This window comes from Hirundo rustica, chromosome 3, assembly GCF_015227805.2.
Source record: "Hirundo rustica isolate bHirRus1 chromosome 3, bHirRus1.pri.v3, whole genome shotgun sequence".
Classification (NCBI taxonomy): Eukaryota; Metazoa; Chordata; class Aves; order Passeriformes; family Hirundinidae; genus Hirundo; species Hirundo rustica.
Window position 1 is genome coordinate 17,362,284 of NC_053452.1, and position 22,568 is coordinate 17,384,851.

The 22,568-nt window shown below is 50.3% G+C and overlaps 1 protein-coding gene across 1 annotated transcript in view; it reads right to left on the bottom strand.

The window, feature by feature from the left end:
- The window catches only part of GALNT14 (polypeptide N-acetylgalactosaminyltransferase 14), a 92,608-nt gene extending 73,349 nt beyond the window's left edge, over positions 1 to 19,259 (bottom strand). Inside the window, exon 1 of the mRNA XM_040059894.2 lies at positions 19,067 to 19,259. Within this exon, the coding sequence (XP_039915828.1) occupies positions 19,067 to 19,195 (129 nt within the window). The 5' untranslated portion in view covers positions 19,196 to 19,259. The remainder of the gene's footprint in view (positions 1 to 19,066) is intronic.
- Positions 19,260 to 22,568: the final 3,309 nt, after the last annotated feature.

Genomic DNA, 22,568 nt, shown 5'->3' on the forward strand with positions numbered 1-22,568 from the left:
CAGGGAGCAAAAAGCAGCAAAAGCCTTATTATTCTAAAATATGAATCCAGGCAGCTAAAAGGCACCAGGATCCTGGTACACTGGGACAAGATGGTTTTCCCCTCCACAGGGCTTTTGGCTGGGGCTCTGCTATTTTACATGTCACAGCTGAGCTCCAGCAGGCTCACTGTGGTTTATCCCTCACTCCTGCCCAGCTTCAGCGATGCCAAACAGGAATGGGCAGCCAGCACTACTGGAGCAAGGCTCAGCTGCCAGCACCAGACTAAGCCCACCAGCCCTTTATTTCCCAAGTGGTGAAGATGAGGAATAAAATTAAAATTCTTCGTTGCGTTTCGAGTTAACATTTTTATCTGTACTGGAAGCAGCAGGGAAAACGTGGGAAATGTGGAGCAAGTAACCACTCCGTAGCACAAGCAACCAGAAGAAACACTAGGGCACCTAGGGCAAGTTCTGAGAAGCTCATTTTAAAATGTTCCCTCCACCAACAGAGATAATAAATATTTGAGGAAAAAAAAAAAAAAAAAAGAAAATTCGGTTGACTCATGAAGAGCAAGCACGTTAAATACCAAAAATAAAATAAATAATTAAAGGGCAAAAGAAATGGGATTTTAGCCCTGCTTTGAACTTTCATTCCAGCCTTACCCAGAGAGCTGCTTTTCACCATCAGACTGGGTGAAGGAAGCGGCAAAGCGAGCTTTTGCCGTGCTTATAGGCCACATTCCCAGGCCTCCCACTGGGAAGCACAGAGCAGTACCTCCCCAGCACAGCCCCACTCAGGCCTCCCCATCCTTTCTCCATGTCCTGATGGGACAGCTAAAGTGTGGAACAGTGACTGCTTGGCACACAGAGGCCTTGAAATTCTCCACTGGATGTAAACCCACTGGGAATGCACTATAAGCTGTTAGCCCAGATGCTGGGCTATCCCAGAGCTGCAGGTGTATGTGGCAGCTCTTTGGGTACAGTCCAATTCAAGCCTAAAAAAATTAAATTCAATTAAATTTAAAAATCCAGCTCCAACTAGTCTCAGAAGCCTTGGGACAGGATGAAATTTAGGCTACAGATGTTACAGCCAAATCCTATTACTGCCAGGAGCCCAGCCCCGCAATTCAAAGGTGCCCTGGCACAAACCCACACCAAACACAGCTCCCAGCATCTGCTGCACTCAGAAATTACACGCGTCAAAAAGGGCAAGCTCAAAGCATCTGCAGCACTTCTGGGAGCTCAGGGCTGAGCTGGCTCACCACAAGTTTCACCAGCCCCCAGGCACAGCAGCCGAGCTCTGCGCTCACTCTGCCAGGGAAGCCCAAGGCTGCCCAGGGAGGAAAGAGCCACGTGCTCTTCCAACCCTAGAAACCATTCCCCAACACTGAGGCAGGAAAACACCCCTGGCACGGCAGTGCCAGCAGGTGCCTCCTGCGGGCAGGGCAACAGCGGGGATTTGGGGCACCGGTGTCCATCCCGACAGCTCTCTACTTCCACAGCCCGCAAGAGAGAGCGGACAAAGGATGTGAGCAGCAGGCTAGCAGCCAGGGAGAGGATAAGCTCAGGGTCAGGCTCCTTTATTAACATCCTTCTCCTTTTTTCTGACCCTCAAAAAAGGTCCTTTTCTCTTTCTGAAGTGACATCCTCCAAGTCTCCACTGCAACAACAGCATCAACGCAGGGGTGACCTGGTCAGCCCACAGAGGTAAAATAGGAGAAACAACTATGAAGGACATTTTTGTGTCTGTGATCAGATGGCTGAGAACCAGCAGCATCAACTCCCTAAAGAGCACAGGGCATCTGAGGCTACACCACTGAACTTGGCAACAACCCCTTCCCTCTCAGCTAGAGAAAACCAATATATATAGGAAAATACAGATATGGATATATACATACATGACTTTCACATTAATTTGCCTTTTCTAAACAGTCCAGTAAAGCATCAAAGATTTGCTTTGCCCAAGCAGGAGACTGGCAAGGTCATGGCTAAGCAACGTCCCTCACTTGCTGTGCCACACTCAAAGTGTCAGCCTTTTGCTTTTCCTGCCTCGCTTGTGTGTGCGGCTCAGTTTTGGTTTTAATTGCAAAGTCCCCACATTCTGCAAACCAAATGCAGCTGGAATTGAAATTGAAGAATAAAACCACCTACCAACAAAAATCAAAGCATCACACCCCCAAATAACAAGTGGGATGCACAAAGCAGGGAGCTTAAACAGGGAGTGGGGGAAAATGGAAATTAACTAATAGCATTTGTAATAATCTGAGAGCCAGGTAATGACACTGAAAGGTGAGCTACCCTTGGCCCAATGAGAGGTGGCTGTTTATGAAACCATCTGGCTGTCAGCAGCTCAAACATCACGTGAAGGAAGAGTGTAAAATGGGCAGGTAGAGCTGGGCAGTCAGCAGCCCTCTGGGTTGGGAGAGGATGTTCTGTCCTCTACCTGACAGAGGAGCACGAAAAAAAGATCTAGAAATTGTCTGCATTTTGGGGAAGAGTAGTAGTCTGTGGCTTATGGGGTTGGGGTTTTTTTTCCATTGTATCTAACTTGTTTGTTTAGGAGGAGTTTTACAAATCATTCTTTTCTCAAAAGCAGCACCAAGGAACAGCTACAGTAAAGTATTCCTTTGCTTTTAAGAAAGCATTGCACAGAAATGATTAGATGTATTTAATGGGCTGTTGAAACAGTGTAAGGCCAGCCTCTTAACGTTATCATGGCTCCTAATGATTTTACTAAGCAAAGAGCTGAAGAGATCGACTGGGCATTCCTGGCCTCTGCCATTACATTCTGCTCAGACACACACAGCACAGCTGAACAGCAACAGGTGGGAAGATATTTAACGCCCACCTCTATATCTTGACATTGTCTGGTTTGAAATAGAGTCCTCATGCCATTTACTGGCAGTGAAACTAATAGGATTCTGTAAAAATCAATCCATAAATGCACAGACGCTAAAATGAATGGTTTCCTCTCTGATCCATTTATGGGAGGGCTCTTTTATGGATATCTATATGCCAGCGTAAAAATTGCAGGAACAACTTTTTAAGTCTCCATTAAATTCAAGGGGACTGTCATAGAGAAGACTGCTTTAAAAGAAACTGCTATGTGCCATGGCAGCTCGTTATTACCCACAAACGCAAAAGAACAACGCTGGCTTGTGAGAGCTGTCCCAGCTGCCCCACATTCCTGCTGGGCACACTGGAGCTGCAGGAGGAAAGCTAAGATCAGGGTTAGGTGGGACACCAGCCACCCTGCCCAGCACAGGGGCGAGTGAACTGAAGCTGTGTGTCACCTTCACCCACACGCTGAACACCGCCAGCCCTGCCAAACCCTGTGCCAGTCTGCCCAGCCAGCACAGGGACTGCTGTCAGTGGAGGGTTTCAGAGAGGAAAAATGGATTCCTAAACTAAACCATGTTTCCTGACAACGTATTTCATGAAAGTGAACGAAACAGATGTATTTCTTCCCTGCCCTACCCACCATGTTAAATGGCAGGGTGTTGGGGTTTGGGACTTAGGGTTTTTTTTTCCAGAGGAAGCACAGAAACTGCACGACCTGTTGCTCACTCCTGAAGACATCAGTTTACCAGAACAGTCTGCAAACTGAGAAATTATTCAGATTTCTGCCTCTACGTATTTCTTCCAAGACAACTTTCCTGAAAACCTCACAGAAATTCCTGTCTCAGAAGCCAGTTGGGAATGCTGAGCAAACCCCTGCGCTGCTGTGCACAGCCCTGCATTCCCTTCTCACCTCCCAGGAGCGCAGGCTCCAGGGTTTGCCTCAGGTCCCACTTTGTGGTCCCCAGCCCCAGTGCTGCAGGCAGGGCTGCTTCCACACGGCTTCCCCTGGCATGTGCCCTCCTGATTCTGCACCACTCGGAAAAAATGGCTCAGATAAAATGACTTTGCCGGCTCCAAGGGCTGAAAAAAGCTGGGCAGATAAGAGCCAGCTCAAGCATGCGGAGTCCACAAAACCACAACTCCAGTCCCTCCTGATCCATAAGCTTACTAGCTAATAGAGGAGGAGACGGGGACTGGCTTCACCACTGCTGGCCAGAAACACGGACACCCTTGGTTAGTCCACTGAAGCTGTCTCTGGGAAAAGCCAGAAAGCCAACAGCACATCACCAGATCCTCCACCAGGGATAATTTTCCATAGGGCTTACAACTACCTTGAACATAAATTGGGATAAAGGGAAAAAATGTACATCCAAGCCCTTTGTACTTCTGCAACAATCCATCTTGTTTCTGTCAACTTAACATCTGCAGAAAGATGTAGCTCTGCTGGAGGAAAAATAGCTCCTAAGTGCTCCTGGTCATGACAGATCCCAAGGCACACAGCAGAAGTTCACCACATCCTCCTGGCCAACAGCCAGGCTCACAGAATTGGATTTCATCTCACCCTCTTTCACCTCCTCCTTCAGCCACTTCAGAGGCTTTTCTTCATCGCTCCTTCCTCGTATTTCACTTCCAAGGGCACAGGACTACAATAGCCCTGTTTTTTCTCCATACCCAACCTCAAAAAACGAATCATTCCCGACCCATCCAACCAAGCACCTTGCCTCCAACACAGGGCAAGAAGGTGCAAACCTCTCTGCACTGGCAGCTACACACAGCACCCTAGGAGTGATGCTCTGCCCCGTTTTTCTGCCCTCAAGATACCATCCCAAGTCATGAGACACCATTTTCCCCCATCTCTTTTTCCACCTCTTACAAAAGCTGAGGCTGAGGGTGACCACAAAGGCATCGAAGCCTCCTGCTGCCAGCCGTCAAGTGCTTCACACCACAAAAGCCTGGCAGCAGTGAGGTCCACAAAGAAATTACTCTCAGCTTCCTGCAAATAACTTCCCACCATCCACCTTAATTTCTTCCAACCCAGGACCTGTCCCCATGAGACACCCAAAACTCAGCAGTACCCCCAAGGCAGGCGGCACATTCCTGAATTACCAACTGGGGCTACAATTTCATCAGCGCTACTAACGCTTCACTTTCTCCTTCTGCTTTCCCCCATCCACACTGACAATTGTCCAATGATTTTGGCTGAATTTAGCTCATTTTTCGTTAATCTGGCTAAGATTTTGCAAAAGTTAGCTAAGTAGCTAATTTTACAAAGCGTCTGCCATTAAATCTCCCCGTGCCTCAAAGTCCCTCTCTATAAAAAGAGACTCATTATCACTGATTTGTCTCTAAATGACGGAGGCTTTAAATCACTGCCACACAACATCTGGTCTGTGGCCCACAGGGAGCCGCCAGGCTCTGTTCAGCTGGATAACAACCCACTGGTGGAGATGCCACTGACTCAGCTCCAAACTTCCTTCTACATCCCCAAAGCACAGGCCAGGGCTGAGGGACAGAGTACAGGCAGCTCAAGGACCTAGAAATTGCTGCAATCAGTAGAAGGCTTAAGCCTTGGGGGCTTTCAGCCTTTCACCAGCAGGAAAGCGTTCTAAACCTCAAAAAAAAAAAAAAAAAAAAAAAAAAAAGAAACCCAGCTAAGGCAGAAAGCAAATGAAGGGTTGCAACCTTAAGAGCTGCAGAGACAAACAATAGTATCTCAAACCTTCCCTGCAGCTGTAGCCAGCAAGACTATAAATTGGCCTATGATTTAGCTCCATTTGGTGCCCTCTATCCAGCCCTGCAGCACGGTCCATGCGGCGGATACCAGCTTCCAACCTTATCTCCCCCATCCATTAGCTGCTGTCAGCAAGTGTGGGGAGAAGGTGGGGTGCCAGCACAGCTCTGCTTGCACAGGAACCACCTTTTCCTCCCCCAGCAGGTCCCGTTGCAGCACTTCCAGCTATTGCTAGGACCATGCTGCTGTGCTGAGGGGCCTTGACCAAGGTAGATATTTCATCTCAGCCCATCCATTGTTGAGTACACTATTTTCTTCCCAATTTTTCCTTCTGTTTCCCCCCTCCTTTTTTTTGTTTTCCTCTTTTCCTCCTTCGTTCATTACATCCATCATTTATATCCACAGCACCAGCCAGCTGATCTACTGCCTCGATCAATGCAGCTCCAGCGTGAAAAAGAGACACAGCAAGCTCGGCACGCAACAGGGACCCGGCTATGGGAACCTGGAAGGACAAGAGGGAGGGACATGGAACAAAATCATCCCACAAGCAAAAGCACCAGCAGCACAACTTTCTGCACTCCCTCTCCATTCAGCAAGTCCGCAAGGATAGGGGCAGTGCTAGGGCAGATGGACAGATCCTGCCAGACGCTCCTGAAGACAGGAGGTTTGAGGCTGAAGACTCTACGAGCAGAGAAGACTTGGCCAAGAATCCTTTTTTGCCCTTAAACAGGCAGCGGAGAAACCTACTCCATCAGGATCGACTTGGAGCACTTCTGCTGAGCACCTCGTTTGCTCTCCCTCTCCTAATGAACCGCGTGACAAGCTTAGAAATCAATGGAGGCTCGGCGAAGCCTGAGCGCAGCTCGCGCCGGCGCCCAGCCAGGCGTGCCCGGCACCTGCTCTCCCTAACTCAAACCGACGGGGAGCGATTGCCCGACAGCTCCGCTAATGGCCACCCTGTCAGGGCTCCTCACCCACGCCCCGGCAGGGCAGGCCACGGAAACAAGTCATTTGCAGAGGTGCCAGCCTTCTCCCTGGCAATACCTGCGCAGAAAAGGGGGGCTGCTGCAGCGCGGCCAGGGACCGGCCCTGGGGAAGTCCCCAGCATTTCCCTGCAGCTGAGGATGCTCAGCTCAGTACTTCTCTCCCAAAAAACCACTGAAGTTTCTAGGCCCCTGGCCCCATAAGCAAAACCCAAGTCTTTATGGCTGGATGGACACTGCACATTTTGGGTCAAACAGGAAGCGAGAGGACACCTCCAAGACAAGCCAGCTGCTAGTGATACCGGCAGCTGAGCAGGAAGGCGCACGAGGAAGTGCGAATGCAGCCCTGGGGGACAGAGAGGGATGCAGAGCAGACCAACAAGTGGAACAGGGTGCCAAGAATCTGCTTTTGGCTCTTTTACCTAGAATACCTGGCATACTGAAGACTGTCTCAGGCAGCTGAGGCTGCACATGAGGGACAAGGCTTTGTTGGAGAAATAGCTGCGTCCCAGTGCCAGACAAGGAAACATGGGAGCTGTGGCAGTGGCGCAGGCACAATGGGGAACAAACACTCTCCAAACCCAACACCAGGTGGGAGCAGCTCCTCTGAACACCCAGAAGAGGTTAGGATGCAACAGAGCTCTCTCCCAACAGCCCCTGGCTCCAGCTCCAAAAGCCTCCTCCCCACACCACAATCATAGCACCCCCTGCCACTCCCCGCTCTGCGGCACCACCAAGTACGTACCGGTGTATATACACAAATATGTGTTACTCGGTTTGCTGCTTCTCCCATCTATGCCTGAAAAGAGGATGAGAAGAAGCATGCAAAGCACTTCTGCATCAAGCACGGACTGCCCTGAGCCCTCACATGCCCTGTTCTTTTAACCTCTCTGCAAGGGGCTCATTTCCCATCTTGTTTCATGGCTCCAAACTGTTCCACTGTGCTTTGTTTGCTTAAAAAAAAATGTTGTTAAGAGACAGCAAAATAAAAAATAAATAAATAAAAAAAAAAAAGAAGTGGACAAACAGGAGGGATTTAACTCTGCCTTTGCATCTCCTGGCTGGAGGGGCTTCACACACTACTCACTGCGGCACTGGTGATTTAATCATCAGTGCAATGCTACTGCAAACAGCAGCAGACAGCAGAGCCGGCAGGAGTAATGCTCCCTCCAACAGTGTGAATATTAAGGACATTTAACAGCCCTTGTAATCACACTGTGGCTCCTTGCAAGAACACAGCCAGGCAGCACGAGGGAGGGTACTGAACCTTGCTGCTGGGTTATCAAACTTCCCCATGCCCTTTATGGCACTGAAATCAGCCCTGCTTACAGAAAAGCGAGCACTGGCTTCCCCATACACTCTCTCCAAACCAAATCCCACGTGGCAAAAGCCTTTAAGCACACACCAGGATGAACTGGGTGGCTTGAGAGCCTCCTTCAGTGAAAGCCAGCCTCTCGTGGAATTTGGGTCCCTGTAACATGGAGCAAACATTAAGAGCTTGAACAAATTAATCTCCTGTACCTGTCTGATGCACTGGGAAAGGATTACTGGGGAAGGAGAAGAAATCCTGAGCATAGCATGAGTTTAGCTGTGCCTCAGGACTTGAGATACATCATACTTTTTAGGTCAAGCATTAGTTTGTTCTCAAAGAAGAAATGTCTCCAGCTTCTACACTTCGAAAGTTTTTACTCTTTCAATGGATTAATAAAATTCTGAAAAGTCCCCTGTGATTTTTAGGCAGCAATGGCCAGTTATCTACAGCACCCTACTATAATGAAACACCTGTGAAACACAGCCACTCTTGGCCTACAGACTTGAAACACAGCTTCCAGAAACAAGGAAAAAAAAAATGTGAATTTATCTGCTTTATCTCTCAGATGCAGTAATAGCTGCTGGTTCTGCCTGAAGATGAGGAGAGCATCTTGAGAGCCAAGCCAGCATTCAGACAGAGAAGTGCTGGGTTGCCCAAAGCCACACACACAGCTAGTGCCAATGCACAAACCGAGATCAATACGAGGAGATCAGCATCAAAAATTAGTTTATCCCAGTTGATATCTGCATATAGAAACTCAGAACTGTTTGGCTGTTTTAGCTGGACTAGCATCTGCACTGCAAGGAGCTCCCTCTTCCAGGTTATCTCAGTGCAGCCTGTGCACCAGAGGGAAGGGAATCAGCTACCTGGCCTTTCATTCACACCTTTAATTATTCAGCTTATATTGATATAAAATTAATTGAAGCAGAATAAGCTCTTCCCCTAAATACAGGTGCCTACATGCAGGAATCATTGAGATTAAAAGGTGCAAATTACTTTATTTAATGAGTTAATTTCCAGCTAACTCATGGGCAAATCCCCGTGCTGGGCCTGCACCTGCTGCTGCACCAGCTCTACCCCAGTACTATGGCTCTGGGTAAACAGAAGATGTGCAAAGGTTTGGTTACACAGCAGAGATGTGCCTCACTTCTGTGAATGAAACTTCTCTTTTATTCAGAGTCAGGATTTGGCCACAATGATGTCAGCAGGAGCTGTGCTCCCAAGGATGCTGTAAGGCACCAAGAGCAAGGAAATCCCATTTTCCAGAACACCCCCTGTGCCTGCTGGGGAAGGCTGACCGCCCTCCACTCCCAGCAGCTGGTGCCCTAAAGCACCAACAGGATTTCCTGCTGTTCCCCCCATGCGAGCAGAGCTCCTGCCAGCAAAGGCCAAATTGAAACGGACTTTCCTTTGCTGACATTGCCTTCAGAAGGAAAGGCTTCCTCACCTGCCGAATCCCACCGTGCCTTGGGTGAAGAACAACATCTGAACAACCTTCCCTGGCATTCAGATGCCTGCTGGAGCACGCTCTCACCCTGCAAGGTAGATTGTGTTTGTATTTTCTGTTTGATTTCTGGAAAAGCTGTGTTTCCTGAGTGTGCAGGTGCATCCAGGAGGTCCCTGCTGAGGAGACACATCCACGCCCAGGCGCAGTAACAGGCCATGCCACCAAGCTACATAACCCTTCTCTCACCATTCAATTCCCTTTTTCATCACTTGCTAGTCTAATTTCAAATTTCAGATATTTCACTTTCTCACTGTTTCTAGTGCCCCCTGACCAAACCCTTCACACATCATCTCAGCCAGGGATCTCCACCCCAAAATCAGCTCCTCTCATGCCATGGCCAGCAGACGTGGCTGCCAGCACACTGCTGGGCTGAGGGCACATCCCCAAGAGCTGCACAGAGCTTGGTTCTTTCTTCTCTGAAGAGACTTAAACCAAAGATCATCCTGCAGGATGGGAGGGCAGGACAGGAGGTTCCTCTTCACAAAGTGTTTTGCTGTACCACCGAGAGCAAACCTACACATATGCAGCCTACACATCGTACATGGTTTAACTCCGAGCAGTATGAGTATATTCATCCATTTGGATCCCACTGGCAGCGGCAGATGGCTCAGTAATGCATGTTTGAGTCTGCCTCTCTCCAAATTACACTGTATTATGGCACCAGGAAAATGCAACGGGCATTACGAATGCTGCGACTCCTCCCTGCTCCTTCTCCATCCAGCTCCATTCCTGTTGAAGGCAGGACCATGCTACAAAAGTCTCCTTCCCAGTTTGGCTCCCACACAACAGCTCCAGCAGCTCCCAGTGTCTTCCCCATGTCCACTTACCTGGAAAAACCACCCGCTTTACCAAACCAGACCGAGCTTCACATTTCACCTAGACAAGGTCAAAGTGCAAAGGGCTACATCCCAAACATCCCCCAAGGCAGATCCCAAAGGTTATCAGAGGATATCATTCCATCCTGAACGATCCTGAACCAACCCACTGGGTAAAGCAGATTACCAAGACCCAGATAAAAAACGTCATTTAAATAAAAAAGTATTTTTTTTAAAAATCACTGTTTTGTAAGAAGAACTAAGCCAGCTGTTGAAAGTGAGTCTGCTCGCACCTGTAACTCCTCCCTCCCATCTCTTCTCCACCTCACCTAACAACAAGCAGCTAAAAATTCAACACACAAGCAAGAAAAGACGTGCACGAACTCCATCCAGCCTGGGGTGGGGGGGCTGCAGCCAGGGCCCGCACCACTGAACATATTCACGTCTTATTTGCGAGCCATGTGTCTCCATAATGGGTTATGAGGTGTGCTTGTAACTGGCGGATGCCGACGGTGGTCCTTGAGGAGGAAATGGTGTGTGTCTAAGTGCAGGCAAAGCTATTTGGAAAGCCAGGACAAAGCAGCCTTTCTCTCCTGGCATGGGCCAAATCACATCCTTTGGACTCACTCCTTCAGTGGCTGCAAACGAAAAAGAATCATCCGTCTCAATTTTCCTGGCTCTGTGAATAATGTTTAGAGAATAGAGGGCGATTTCATAGCTCATTTGTTTTTGCACCGCATGAACCCCGCTCTCCTCACATCACTTTCCAATCAGGTTTAATGCTGGCGTTTCCACAAGACAACCAAGGAGTGAAAGGCTAAGACCCTCAGTCTCACTTGGCATTGAGAGAAAAAAAAAAAAAAAGATAAAAAAATAAGAAAACAAATAAAGGAGAATATCTCTTTCCCTTGTCTTTCAGCCTGATGTGAAAATGAACCTGTTTTGCTTCTGAATCAATTCTCTCCTGGCACCGCACTTCCCGCAGTACTTTCTGAGATGAGATGCAATCATTAGCTCACTTGCTCCTCCAAATAATATCACAAAGCTGAAGCTCGAGCTGCTTTGCAGTAAATCATCCCTAATTTCTGCCTATGTGTAGCAAGGCAGGTTTTGGCAGGGGACACAAGCCCTGCCACACCCTCCCAGTGCCACCACCCACGGGCACACCTGCTGTCTGGGGACAGGCCCCCATCCAGCATGTCACCTTGTCCCCCCGTGGAGAAGTGACACTGGCACATCGTCCCTTACTCAAACACCTCCCCAATGGCCCACAAAGGACCACCACACCTCTCACTCCTTCGGGCTGCAGGAAGGGTTAACCAAGGTTCCTAAGGGATTTCCAAACAGCGGGATTGAGGCAAACTATCAGGACAACTAATGTTGCCTCCGTGAACAAAGGGGTGAACTCCTGCTGAACTTGTCACAACTGATCATTTTACAAAGGCGCATGTTAAGGACCAGAAACCCACCCCTGCTCCTCCCAGCAACTCTGTGCCACTGGCACACAGAACCCCAGGCCCTCCCAGAACACCCAATGCCCATCCCACAGCAGGAGGCTTTCCAGGTTCCCTACAGACTGATCCAGTCTGACCTAGAGCTGCCCTTCCCACCCCAGCAGCAGCTATATGGGCAAACCTATACCTAGGCAGCCTCACTTTCCCAGCTCCTCTGGAAATACATATGAAGAGTGGAGCAATACTGATTTAAATGAGCAGAAGATGGGGCTCAAGATCTCCTCCTTGGCTTACTCTTCCTGTAACACTGATTCCTGCTGAGATTCTGGAACCAAAAAGGGTAAAGAGGGTGGGAAATCAATTTAATTGCAGCTTAGTAAGCAACTGCACTAAGCGTCGCTGGCAAAATCTGAACATTTTGCTGTGAGAGAAAGGGGGAGAAATGGCTTTTTCATTGCTTGGGAAAGTGGATTGAGAGCAAACTCCCCCCCCATCATCTGCTCCTCACCCCTTCCTTCTTTAAACAGGAGGAAGCCAGCAAGAAACACACAGCTAATGCCAGCAATCTCCCGCTCCTGCTACTCCAATTAATAGTCAATCCGCTGCACCCTTTGTCGTTAGGCTGCACGTAATTACTCCTTCACGCAAACGTCTTCCTTAAACAGATCCTACTTCTGCTTTCTCCAAAGATACGTTCCCCTTAATTGGTTTTATTGCACCAAATGCTGTCCTGCCCTCACAGATGAGGCTCTCCAAGGCGGAGTACGTTGCTTTTACATTTCCACAACTTCTTCCAAGCTTGCTTTTCCCGCTGGCAAAGAGATCAGAGCACAGAGAACACACCCAGAGGTACCAAAGTGGCATCGCATGAGCTGTGCACACAGAACACCCATGGACCCGAAAAAAACACTGGGCACACAAAACCCCAATAATTCAGTTTCCCAGGGATTTGTCAGCTCGAGACAATAACGCTGCACCTGCACTCATGATCACAAGACAGTGTTACTCTCAAGGCTGCATCTCCTGGCAGTGCCCTTCCCATGCTGGAGCTCACCCAGCTCACACCTCCAGAGCCCCAGCAGCTCAGCAGTGTGCCCTCCATGCACTGCCCTGGTCTCTACACATACAACCAACCTCTCAGCTTCAGGAGGCACAGAAAATTTCAAGCCATACTACCATAAAATGCTCCCTGGACCTGCCTTCCCCAGGCACAGTATTCCCATTTATAGCTCTCACCCTGCAGCCATCCCATGTGCAGAGTCCCTGCCCGTGGGGAGCCACAGGTCACGTTGCAGAGCCAGGGACAAGAGACGTTTCAGCAGAGCAAGAAGTAAACCCAGCCAAGATAGGCCCTGGGCCATGAGCCCATCAAAATAAATCAGGGTGATGCTTTCTTATCAAGGAAAGGAAGAGCAAGGAGAAAACAGTGAGGTTTTGAGTAAACAATCCAACTCTGTGCATATCTGAGGTGTTGAAAGGATAAACAGGACAAAACATCTTCCCTGATAGTCAACATCCTTCTCAAGCACAAAGACACTTCAACATCATCCAGACACAGGGCTGATTTTGGAGACTTCCCTGCTCTAAAGTAGGGGGAAGTAGGGAAACCTTTCGTCAAGCCCACCCCTAAAGGTCACCAAGGGCTCCAGGGTGTGAGCCAGAGCCGAGTCCTCCTAAAAACCCAGCAGCAAGGGCTTGAGCCCTTCCCTATTACCTACGAGAGGATGATGCTACACCATGTCACACCAGCTGGAAAGGGATGCTGCAGCCTGGAGCAATTCCACGTGCAGTGTGCTCCACGGGGACCATGACAGAAGAAACCATGACACTCCTGAGCCCAACCCACCCTCAGAGTATCGCCACCTCTAACATCCCTTCAGCGTGAAGCAACAGGACTCTTCAAAGTCTTTTTATCCTTCCAGAGCACAATAAAAAGTGCTTCCTTCTTCTGGTGCTCAACAGTTCCTTGTCAACAAAACACATACCACCTGCACAGAAATTTATTTATACTCTTACCAGGAGAGAAGCAGAATCCTTGCCTCCTCTCCTTCCCTCCCTGATACTTCTTTTAAAAGCACCACGCTAAAAAAGGCACCTACACATTCCAATGCTCACTGTTTTGCACAGCAAACAGGTCTTGTTCAATCAATATTTATGCCCCCATCAGTCACAGCTGCAACAGAGAGCTCCACCGGAATGTAATGGAGGCAAAATTCATTCATTGCAATTACCAGTGAAAAATTAGGAGGGTTTTCATTGACTGGTTATTGTTTCACAGGTATCCCATGGAGTGCTGTAATGCGCAGTGGACAGGTTAATTAAACGAGGTGCACCAGGCAGGCTGCTCACCATTTGTCCACAGCTGGTTTAGTCACCGAGGTGACTTCCTCACCTCACCCCTGCTCCATCAGACCTCTCCTGCCTGATCCCACAGATGAGGGCAGCTTGGGCATGGCTTTCTGTTTGATCCAGCACTAGACGCACAAGCAAGAGTGAGAGGAATTGGATTCCATCACACCTCCTTCACAAGCAAAGCTCTGCACATTCTAGAAAGCCTGTTCTTGCTCCTAGAGATTTCAGAGTGGGACTTCACCAACAAAGCATGAAATAAGTTTCCCCTTCTCTCACATTCTGGACCTATCCATGTCCCCAGCCAAGTCCCAAGTCCCAGTCAATACAAGCTTCCTGGGTATCAAACACTCTGCCTCTTTTTTTTTTCTTTTTTTCCCAACAGCTTTGCCACTTCAATTCCTTAATTATCAAGATATGAATTTTTGCAGGATACACAGTTATTTTAATCTGTTAAGTGGCTCTGCTGCTATAAAACTGACAGGAATTTAATATCTGGAGACTGTCAGCTGAGCTCCAGGTGCTGAGGCTTTCTAGATGGCGATGATGCAGAAGGAAGCACAGGCTGGTACAAGGCATATAAGCACAAAGCTGCCAAGGGTCCCTTTGCACTGAGGTCCAACCCTGCAGGGTGCTGATCACCCTGGAGCAGGCAATGAGGCTGCCCAGCTTCTCCATATTTCCCAGGAGCCATCCCCCAGCTGCATTCGAGCACACTCAGAAAGGAGACACTGCATTGCAAACACTAGTATAAGTCAAGTAGAACAGGTCACTTTTTTAATAAAGGAAACTTTTCCTCTGCAGCTTTTCTCCTGCAGTCAAGTCTGTCACAGACCCGCTTTCCCTCCAGAGGCTGTCAGCTGTGCTTCAGCCATTCCTCAGAAGGCAGCAAGCTAGCATGCAGGAAGGAATGAAGGGAAATAAAATCCCAAACCAAACAAAAACTATCTTCCTGCCCCTCCTGCACACATTGCTGGCCCGGAGCACAGGAGCCCAGACCCCTGAAAACCCCTCCCTGCTGCAGGGCTCTGCCATACAGCTGCTCTGGTCTGATACAGGTGCAGGAAGTGAGATGACCAAGGGCTTGTCACCCACCTACCCATCTCCAGCTCCTTCCTCAGCATTCCCACACAGCCACAGCCTGGCACAGGACACGGGAGCCAGCACACCAGCAAAGCATTGCTGCAGAGCCAGCTACAAGCACTACTCACAATTAATTTGGGATTTTGCTTGTAATTAATCCCGCGTATCAGCTCCCCTCATTATTCCTTAATGTAATTAAGCTATTCGTTTATATATAACCCCCCCCCTCCCCTTCAAAGCAGAGCAGTGGGAGGGATCAGAGGGAGGCAGGGGAGATGCCAGGCAGTAGCATGTGGCCATGAGCCTGGATTACTGGAGCACATGCCAAGCCCCACCACTGCCTCCCCGGGTGATTTCAGGTGGGTCACTAGCAGCCTGATTTTCCAAGAGGATAAAACGATTCCAATTCCTCCAGAGCCCACCAGAGACAGAAGGATACAAAGTTCAATTAGCCTCTCCGGGTCCTGGTTTATCCAGCTGGAAAACGGCCGGGACAAGGAGACAGGCTGAAACTAATTAAAGCTTGCAAAGTGTTTCGAAACCCTCTGCCAAAAGGCAGGGAAGGAAGTAGGCATCAAGGAATCCCAGCTGATCCATGACCCCAGGCAGCCCCGTGTCCTTACAGCCCCATCCATCAGGCTCAGCCTCCCTGCAGGCTGAGCCCACGGCTGCTAAGCAGGCACCCGGCCGGGTAAAGCTCCCTGGCAGGGGCAGGCACGCTGCTACGGCTCCTCTTCCAGCCAAGTCACAGGACTGCAAAAAGGGCAGCGAAAGGGCGAGTGTTTCTTACGGCACGAACAGGGCTTGGGCTGCCCCCAGGAAAAGAGAAAAAAAACAACCCCAAACCCCAAGCAACAGCAGTAAAAGCAGCACCAGAGGACTGATGAAGTTGTCCCAGGAACAATTTCACGGTCCTAAACATGGCCAGTTTTTTCCTTCCACACCCTACCAGCCCTGCAAGGTTGCTACACCTCACGGCCAGGAGGGAGTCCCACACCCTAAAATCTAGCCTCAACCTGCTCCTGCCGCCCTGGCATGTACCACCAGCGGCCGCAGGCAGCAGGGAGGAGGAGGGAAAGGAGGTGACAGGGATTGAGGGAAGCAAGGGCTGGCAAGAAGGGGGGGGCCCTCTGCCTGCCTGCCATCGGGCAGCAGTGAGAGATCCATAGAGATGGATGGCAGAGGAATACAGGGGAAAAAATTACAGGGGGAGGTGAAGCCAAGTTAATTACAACAGACTGCTGCACCCACCTCTTTGGGCACGAGCAGCTCGGGAAAGCTCAGCTACTGCTGCAGGACCTTCCCCGTATGCCTGTCTTCACCAGGTCGTTGAGATGCCAAGCCAGCAGCGTGTTTTGGACAAAGGAAGGGCTCAAAAACTGCACTGGACCCTTCACCCCTTGGAGACCCTGCCCACCCCAACACAGGATCCTCTGGCTGCAAGAGAAACACCACAAGCCTTTTTTTGGGAAGCCAAGGCCTGGACCTGGCTCAGGATTTGGGGGGGGGGGGTAAAGCAGGGTGCAGAGTGCAGATCAAAATAATAGTGATTGATGGGCATCCATGGAGCCAAGGGCAGCAGCTCCGTGAGCATCAGCTCTGCTGTTGGCTCTTACCAGGGCACCAGTGTGCCACAGCCAGCCAGGGAGCTCGGGCACCATGGCCTTCCAGCATCGATGTGTGCCAGGGACAGGCACAGGGCAGGAGGCAGGAGCTGGAGCCTGACTGGAAAGGTCTAAAGGTTAAACCTACACGAGGCATGATACACGGTGTGCCCAGGTCCACAGAAATACAGCTCATCTGGGAGAGAAGGGGGGAGGGAACAGGTTGGAAAATGCTGCCAGGAAAGTTTATGTGGATTTGCTCCATTTCTGCTCTGTAGCTGTCCTAAAATGTTTGAGCGGCTGTTAGCAGTCCACCACCTCCTCTTGTTTCTCAAGGAGTTTGGGAGGACAACCCTTAACTGCTCAAGTTTTCATCAGTGGCAGCCAGTCCCACTGGCCAGGGCAACAGGACACAGCACCAGGCTCCTCTCTGGAGCACAGACCATTCCTGTCTCTGGTACCCCAGTCAGCTCTGCAGCCGTTCAGAAGTGCTAACTGAAGTGACACCACATCCCCATGCTCACAAGCAGCTTATAAGTCATACTGCTCCAAAGTAGTTTCCAAAGCCAAAAAATGCAATGCATTAAAAAATAAGAAACAATCTGCACTCTGTGGATCTCAGGGGGATGCAACTGTTTGGATGGAAAATTCAGAAGAAATGAAGGAGAGGCAATTTAAGTAGTCAGATTGCTGGAGTTATGGCAACTTGGCAGTGGCAGCTTCAAAGCGTGGGGACGGATCCTGTGTGGCAGAAGTTCCCTTCACCTGCTCCGGGAGCCAAGACCAGCTTGTAACAGCATCAGCAACCTACACCCAGAGGTGGGGGGAGCCTTGAATGGGAGCAGAAAGTCAAAATGGGCTGCAAAATCGCAGCAATTCAGCGGCAGCTGGTGTTAAGTGAGAAGCAAGGTTCATTTCAAGGAGATTATAGTAGCCCCTGTCGAACAGGAGAGGTCTTTTTTTGCAGTTTTTATGAATACGGTTCTGACAGCAAAACACAGTTCTGGTTAAAAAAAGCACTTGTCTTCTAACTCTGCTTTCAGTGACTTATTTATTACCTTCCCCTGCTTAAATAAATAAATAAATTTATAGATAATTATTTCTTTTTGAGGCCTGAAGTCACACAGATTCATTCCCTTCTTCTAGGATTGAAAGATTTACGAAAGCCTGAAGAAACCTCCTCAATCATTTTTATTTAAAAAAACATGGAAAGCCAATAATTCCTCAGGATGAAAAAATCAAAGTAAGCTTTATGAGTTCTGACTTCTATTTTTCCAATCAGGTCGTTAATTCAGTTGCTGAGGTGACAGACACATACAGATGAGACTCTCCAAAGATGTGGCAAACATGTAAAGCTGTCATATATTGCGGGCCGAACACTGCTGGGTGTCACCGATACAAAAAAGGGGCTAAGGGCTCACACCCTCCCTCCGCCACAATAACCCTAATCCCGGTGTATTTTCAGGAGCTGGGCTCTAACCCGGATTAATTAATTCAAGATTTACAACAGTACAACTAAGCGGCATCTAATCCACGTCCTTTGGAAAGTTAACCCTCGGCTAAGCCCCAGCCGCTCTCAGCCGAGGAAGAGGGGACACGGGGCCCGGAGAGGACACGGGACCCCGTTCAGCCGACGCTGCTCGCAGCTCTCCTGCTTTTCGTTTGGGCAGTGAAACTCTTCGGATTCCTTCCCTGTGCGGAGCGAGATGCTCCTCACATCTCTGCCGTGCTGTCACTCCGGGGACTCGGACACGACACACAAAGTCGCGATTGCACGGGTACCCCGCTCGCAGCCGGGGCTCCCAGGGCAGCAGCATCCTGCCCGCCCCTGCTCTTCCACCACAACCAGACGCGGAAAGCCCCCGCACGCCAAACACTCCAGTCTGCTCCCCTCTGCTTTCAGCCGGACACGATCGAGCCCTTCTCCTGTAGGGCGGAGCTCGGGAGCACGGCGTGCCCCACGGGGGAAAGGAGTCGCCGGACCCCACCCGTAACACGAACCACGCGTTTCGTTTCCTTGGGGAGCACGGCTCCCCCCGCTCCCCAGGCCCGGGAGCCTGGGATGCTCCAAGTTGGCGGCGGGACAAAGGGCCGGCATCGCCGGCGGCACCCGCGGCCGGGGCAGCCCCGCAGGTGAAGAGAAGCGAGGGACGAGGCTGGGGCTGCCGCTGTCCGAGACCGAGCGGAAGGAGGGGAACGGAGAAACCAAGACCGAGGGACAGGGAAAGGGCCCAGTGCCACCCCCCCCCCCCCGCCCCCGCTCAAAGGCACAGGTCCGGTACCAAACTTGAAGGGGAAAGCGATAGGGTTGGGGGTCCCGAAAACCGCCGGGAACTTCTTCCCCGGCGGCGGCGGCATCGCGCCCAAGTCCCGCTGGAGCAGCCGCGGCCCCGCCGCCCCTTCTTTACCTCCGGCGTGTGTCCCTCGGGCTCCGCCGCCTCCAACTTCCTCCGCGCCCCGAAGAAGAAGAGGAGGAGGGCGGCGAGCCAGAGCACCCCCAGCAGAGACAGCGCCAGCCGCCGCGTCGGCCGCCTCATCCTCGGGAGGAGGGAAAAGTCCGGCGGGGGTACCGGGAGACTGTGGGGGGGGGAGCCGCGGGCGGCTCGGGGGGCAGCGGGAGCGCGGCTGGCGGGGAGCAGAGTCTCGCCCGCCCGCCTCGGAGCCGGCGATGCGAGTCCCGGGCTGTGCATGCTCTGCAGGGGAGGGGAGGGGAGGGGAGGAGGAACGGGAGGAGGAGGCGCCGGGAGGAGGGGGGCTGGAGCCGGAGCCGCTCGCCGGGGAAAGGTGCGGCGCGCAGGCGGCCGGGCCGGGCCGCGGGGAGCTGCTGCCCTGCCCGCTCCGCGCTGACGGGGAGGCAGCCCCGGAGACGGGCACACCGAGCGGTGCGGGCGTGTCCGTGTGTAGCCGGGGACGCTCGTCCCTCTGCCCTGCCGCCGTGAGGGAGCCCGGGCCACTTGCGGGCGAAGCGATGCGCGGGGCTGGGCGGCGCCGCTGCGAGTTTGGCCCGGGTCGGTCCCGGTCCCCGCCCGACTGCGGGGCGAGAGGGGGCCACCGTTCAACAACACACAGAGGAGGCTCAGACATGATGGGAAGATTAATTTAACCAATTGAAACAGCAGGGGGAATTCAGGTAGGTGGAATTTAATTACTGGATTTGGAAGAGAAGATGTGTGTCTCCAGAGCTGTCAAGAACACTTATAAAAGAAAATCATAATCAGCTGTTGGTATTCCGGCAGCAGCTTAGTGCCGGGCCGTGCTCTTGCCAAGGTGGCCCTCAGGCGTCATCCCTGCCCCACGGGATGGCTAGCGCCGTACACAGCCCCAGCACAGCAGGCCGGTCCGCACAGAGCAGCCCAAGTGGGAATTACAGACCTTGCCCAGGTGAAAAAACAACCTAACGCAACGACAGAGTAGGACTCCAGAAATGAGCTGTCTCACCAGCTATCCCTACTCACCTGCCTGACGCTGCTCTTCTGATCTTGCCATTGCCAAGTATTACATGAGCTGAGCAAACCTTTGCAGAAGACATTAAAGAATAAATTAAGTGTTGGAGCAGATGTGAGTCATTCATGTTAGTACGAAAACTATAGAACAAGCCCCATAAAAACAGGAATCCATGCATAAAGTAACATATGGAATGAAATAGAGATAAGATGTCAAATGCTGGAAAGTCCAATGCACATGTTGTAAACAACCTCTCCTATGCATTTCCCACACACTCCTCCTGGCTTTATTATTTCCTGCAGTTGTTTTCTGTCACTTGCTAATTTATCATTTGCAATCTTCATCCTCTGTCCTCCTCTGATTTATTTCCAGGGCTCAATAAGCCCTTCTCCGTAACATAATCCATGCCTCTCAGGCCCAACATTCACAGAAAGATGCCCAGATAAAAATTTCATTAGCATCCACAAAAAGGGACATTTCTCTGTCTTTGTTTTAAAGCCGTGTGACTTTGAAACACCTTTACCAGAATGAGGAAATCCAGGTCCAGCAGGCAGTTTGAACTTTCTTTTACAGCCAGGCAGGAACAGAAGTAACCAGGCGGGAAGAGGGCAGAAAGCCCTCATGCCCTGGGGAGCCACCAACCTGATGTCACACGGGAAGCCCACACCAACCTGAAAATGCAACCTGTTCCCATGGTGTACAACATTTGTCATGCCAGTTAACCTTCCTCAGCCCCATATGCAGGGTAGCTGGACCTCCACACTTCACCTCTACCCAACCCAGCTGGGACCTTCCGGTGCTGCTCTCTCCCACAAACTGTTGCCTCATGCTTTTTCCTGGCAGCCAAGGTAAAACACCGGAGCAGCTTTCAGCAGCACATCAGTGGTAGTTTTTACATGGCTTAGAGTTGTCTTCTTACTTTATGTTCATCCCTGCTATTGGGACAGACTGGTTGCTACCTCTCACATTCCTCCTTTGGATCAGGAATGGCTTTCTGACCAAAAAGATCACCTTGCCACAACTAGAAAACAGCCACGGGTGTTTTCCTGCCTGGGACAAAGTGACCTTGGCTGCTGTCAAAGTGTTCCCCCAACACATTTGCAGAGGGTGCTGAGGTTTTCCTACCAGACCTCCCTCTGTGCTAGGAGAGTTTTTCCAGATAAAGGCACCTGGAGGGTGTTATCATTCAAAGCTGGATTAAAAACCTTGTCTTTTTTTGTAGGTCAGACTTTCAGGGGAAGCTATTACAAAATACAGAGGGGAAGTATAGAAAATATCAAGGAAATACATTACAAATTAGATTACAGGTAAGGTAATAAATAGGACATACCTGACAAAAATGCAATCAGATAATGCTTTCTTATTACCTTGAGAAACAACTCCCTCTGCTGAGGGAAAGCTTCACTGGCAGGGCTCGGTGCCGTGATGGATAACTCGCTGTGCCCGGCAGAGAGCGGGCAAAGGCGCGATGCTTCCCTGCTGGCACTGCCACCGCTCCAGCCAGGGGGGACACTGTACAAACCCCCGCTCCGTGCAGGTGTCCCGTGGGGAGGCAGGAGGCCCGAGGAGCTCTAGCAATGCATCGTTCCCAAGGAAGTATGCTCCTCCTGACAGCGTGCCTGTGTGCTAGGACAGATAATATATCAAGCAGATGATGGTATGAGCTATTTAAAAAAGAATAAGGCAAGAATACAAATCTGGAGGTTCAGAGTTATTTGAAGCCGTAGACTTTCAGAGACTTGTATAAAAATCCTACTGCAATTCCATTAAAAATGTGGCAATAAAAAAAAAACTTCTGTTATATTATTGACCCATATCTTTCCCATCTTTCTAATTTTTCATCTGCCAATCTCAGCTGCTTCACAAGTGAGGTCCATAACATATTACCTGTTTCCAACACAGCAACATTTACAGGCAGTACAGCCAGAGACAGAAAAACAGTCTAGGAAATTAGTGGCTGGCATTTGTTGGTATCAGCATTGAAAAGCTGATGAAAATAATTGTTTCATGAAAACAAAAATAGGACATGGTTTCTGAGTGGGAGGGGAACTCTTCACAATCACAGCTTCAGATGATGGCCTTTAAGGGTCCTTTAAGGAATGAGTGGAAAGGGAAAATAGCTTTCCTTGGTGTTTCAAGGACATCTGTAAAGCACATTTCAAGGGAATCTAATCTCACTGGGTCTACAAACCAGCTGGACATTGCTTCAGTGCAGTTTTTACTAGGAATACTCTTGGGTTTGAGTTCAGTTCACATCTGAGATTCCATTCACAGAGTGTTTCTTTTCCAAAAGGATCACAAGTACTTTGCAGTGTTTTTCTCAGAAAGTTGAAAGGGGCTTAAACAGATACAGTCAAGAAGTGATCAGAGGAGAGGATCAAAATCCACCCCCAACTTGGGGATACTGAGGAGTCTCAGCTGAACATGGGAGGTTATTGTAAGATGGAGGAGCCCCACTGAGCTCTA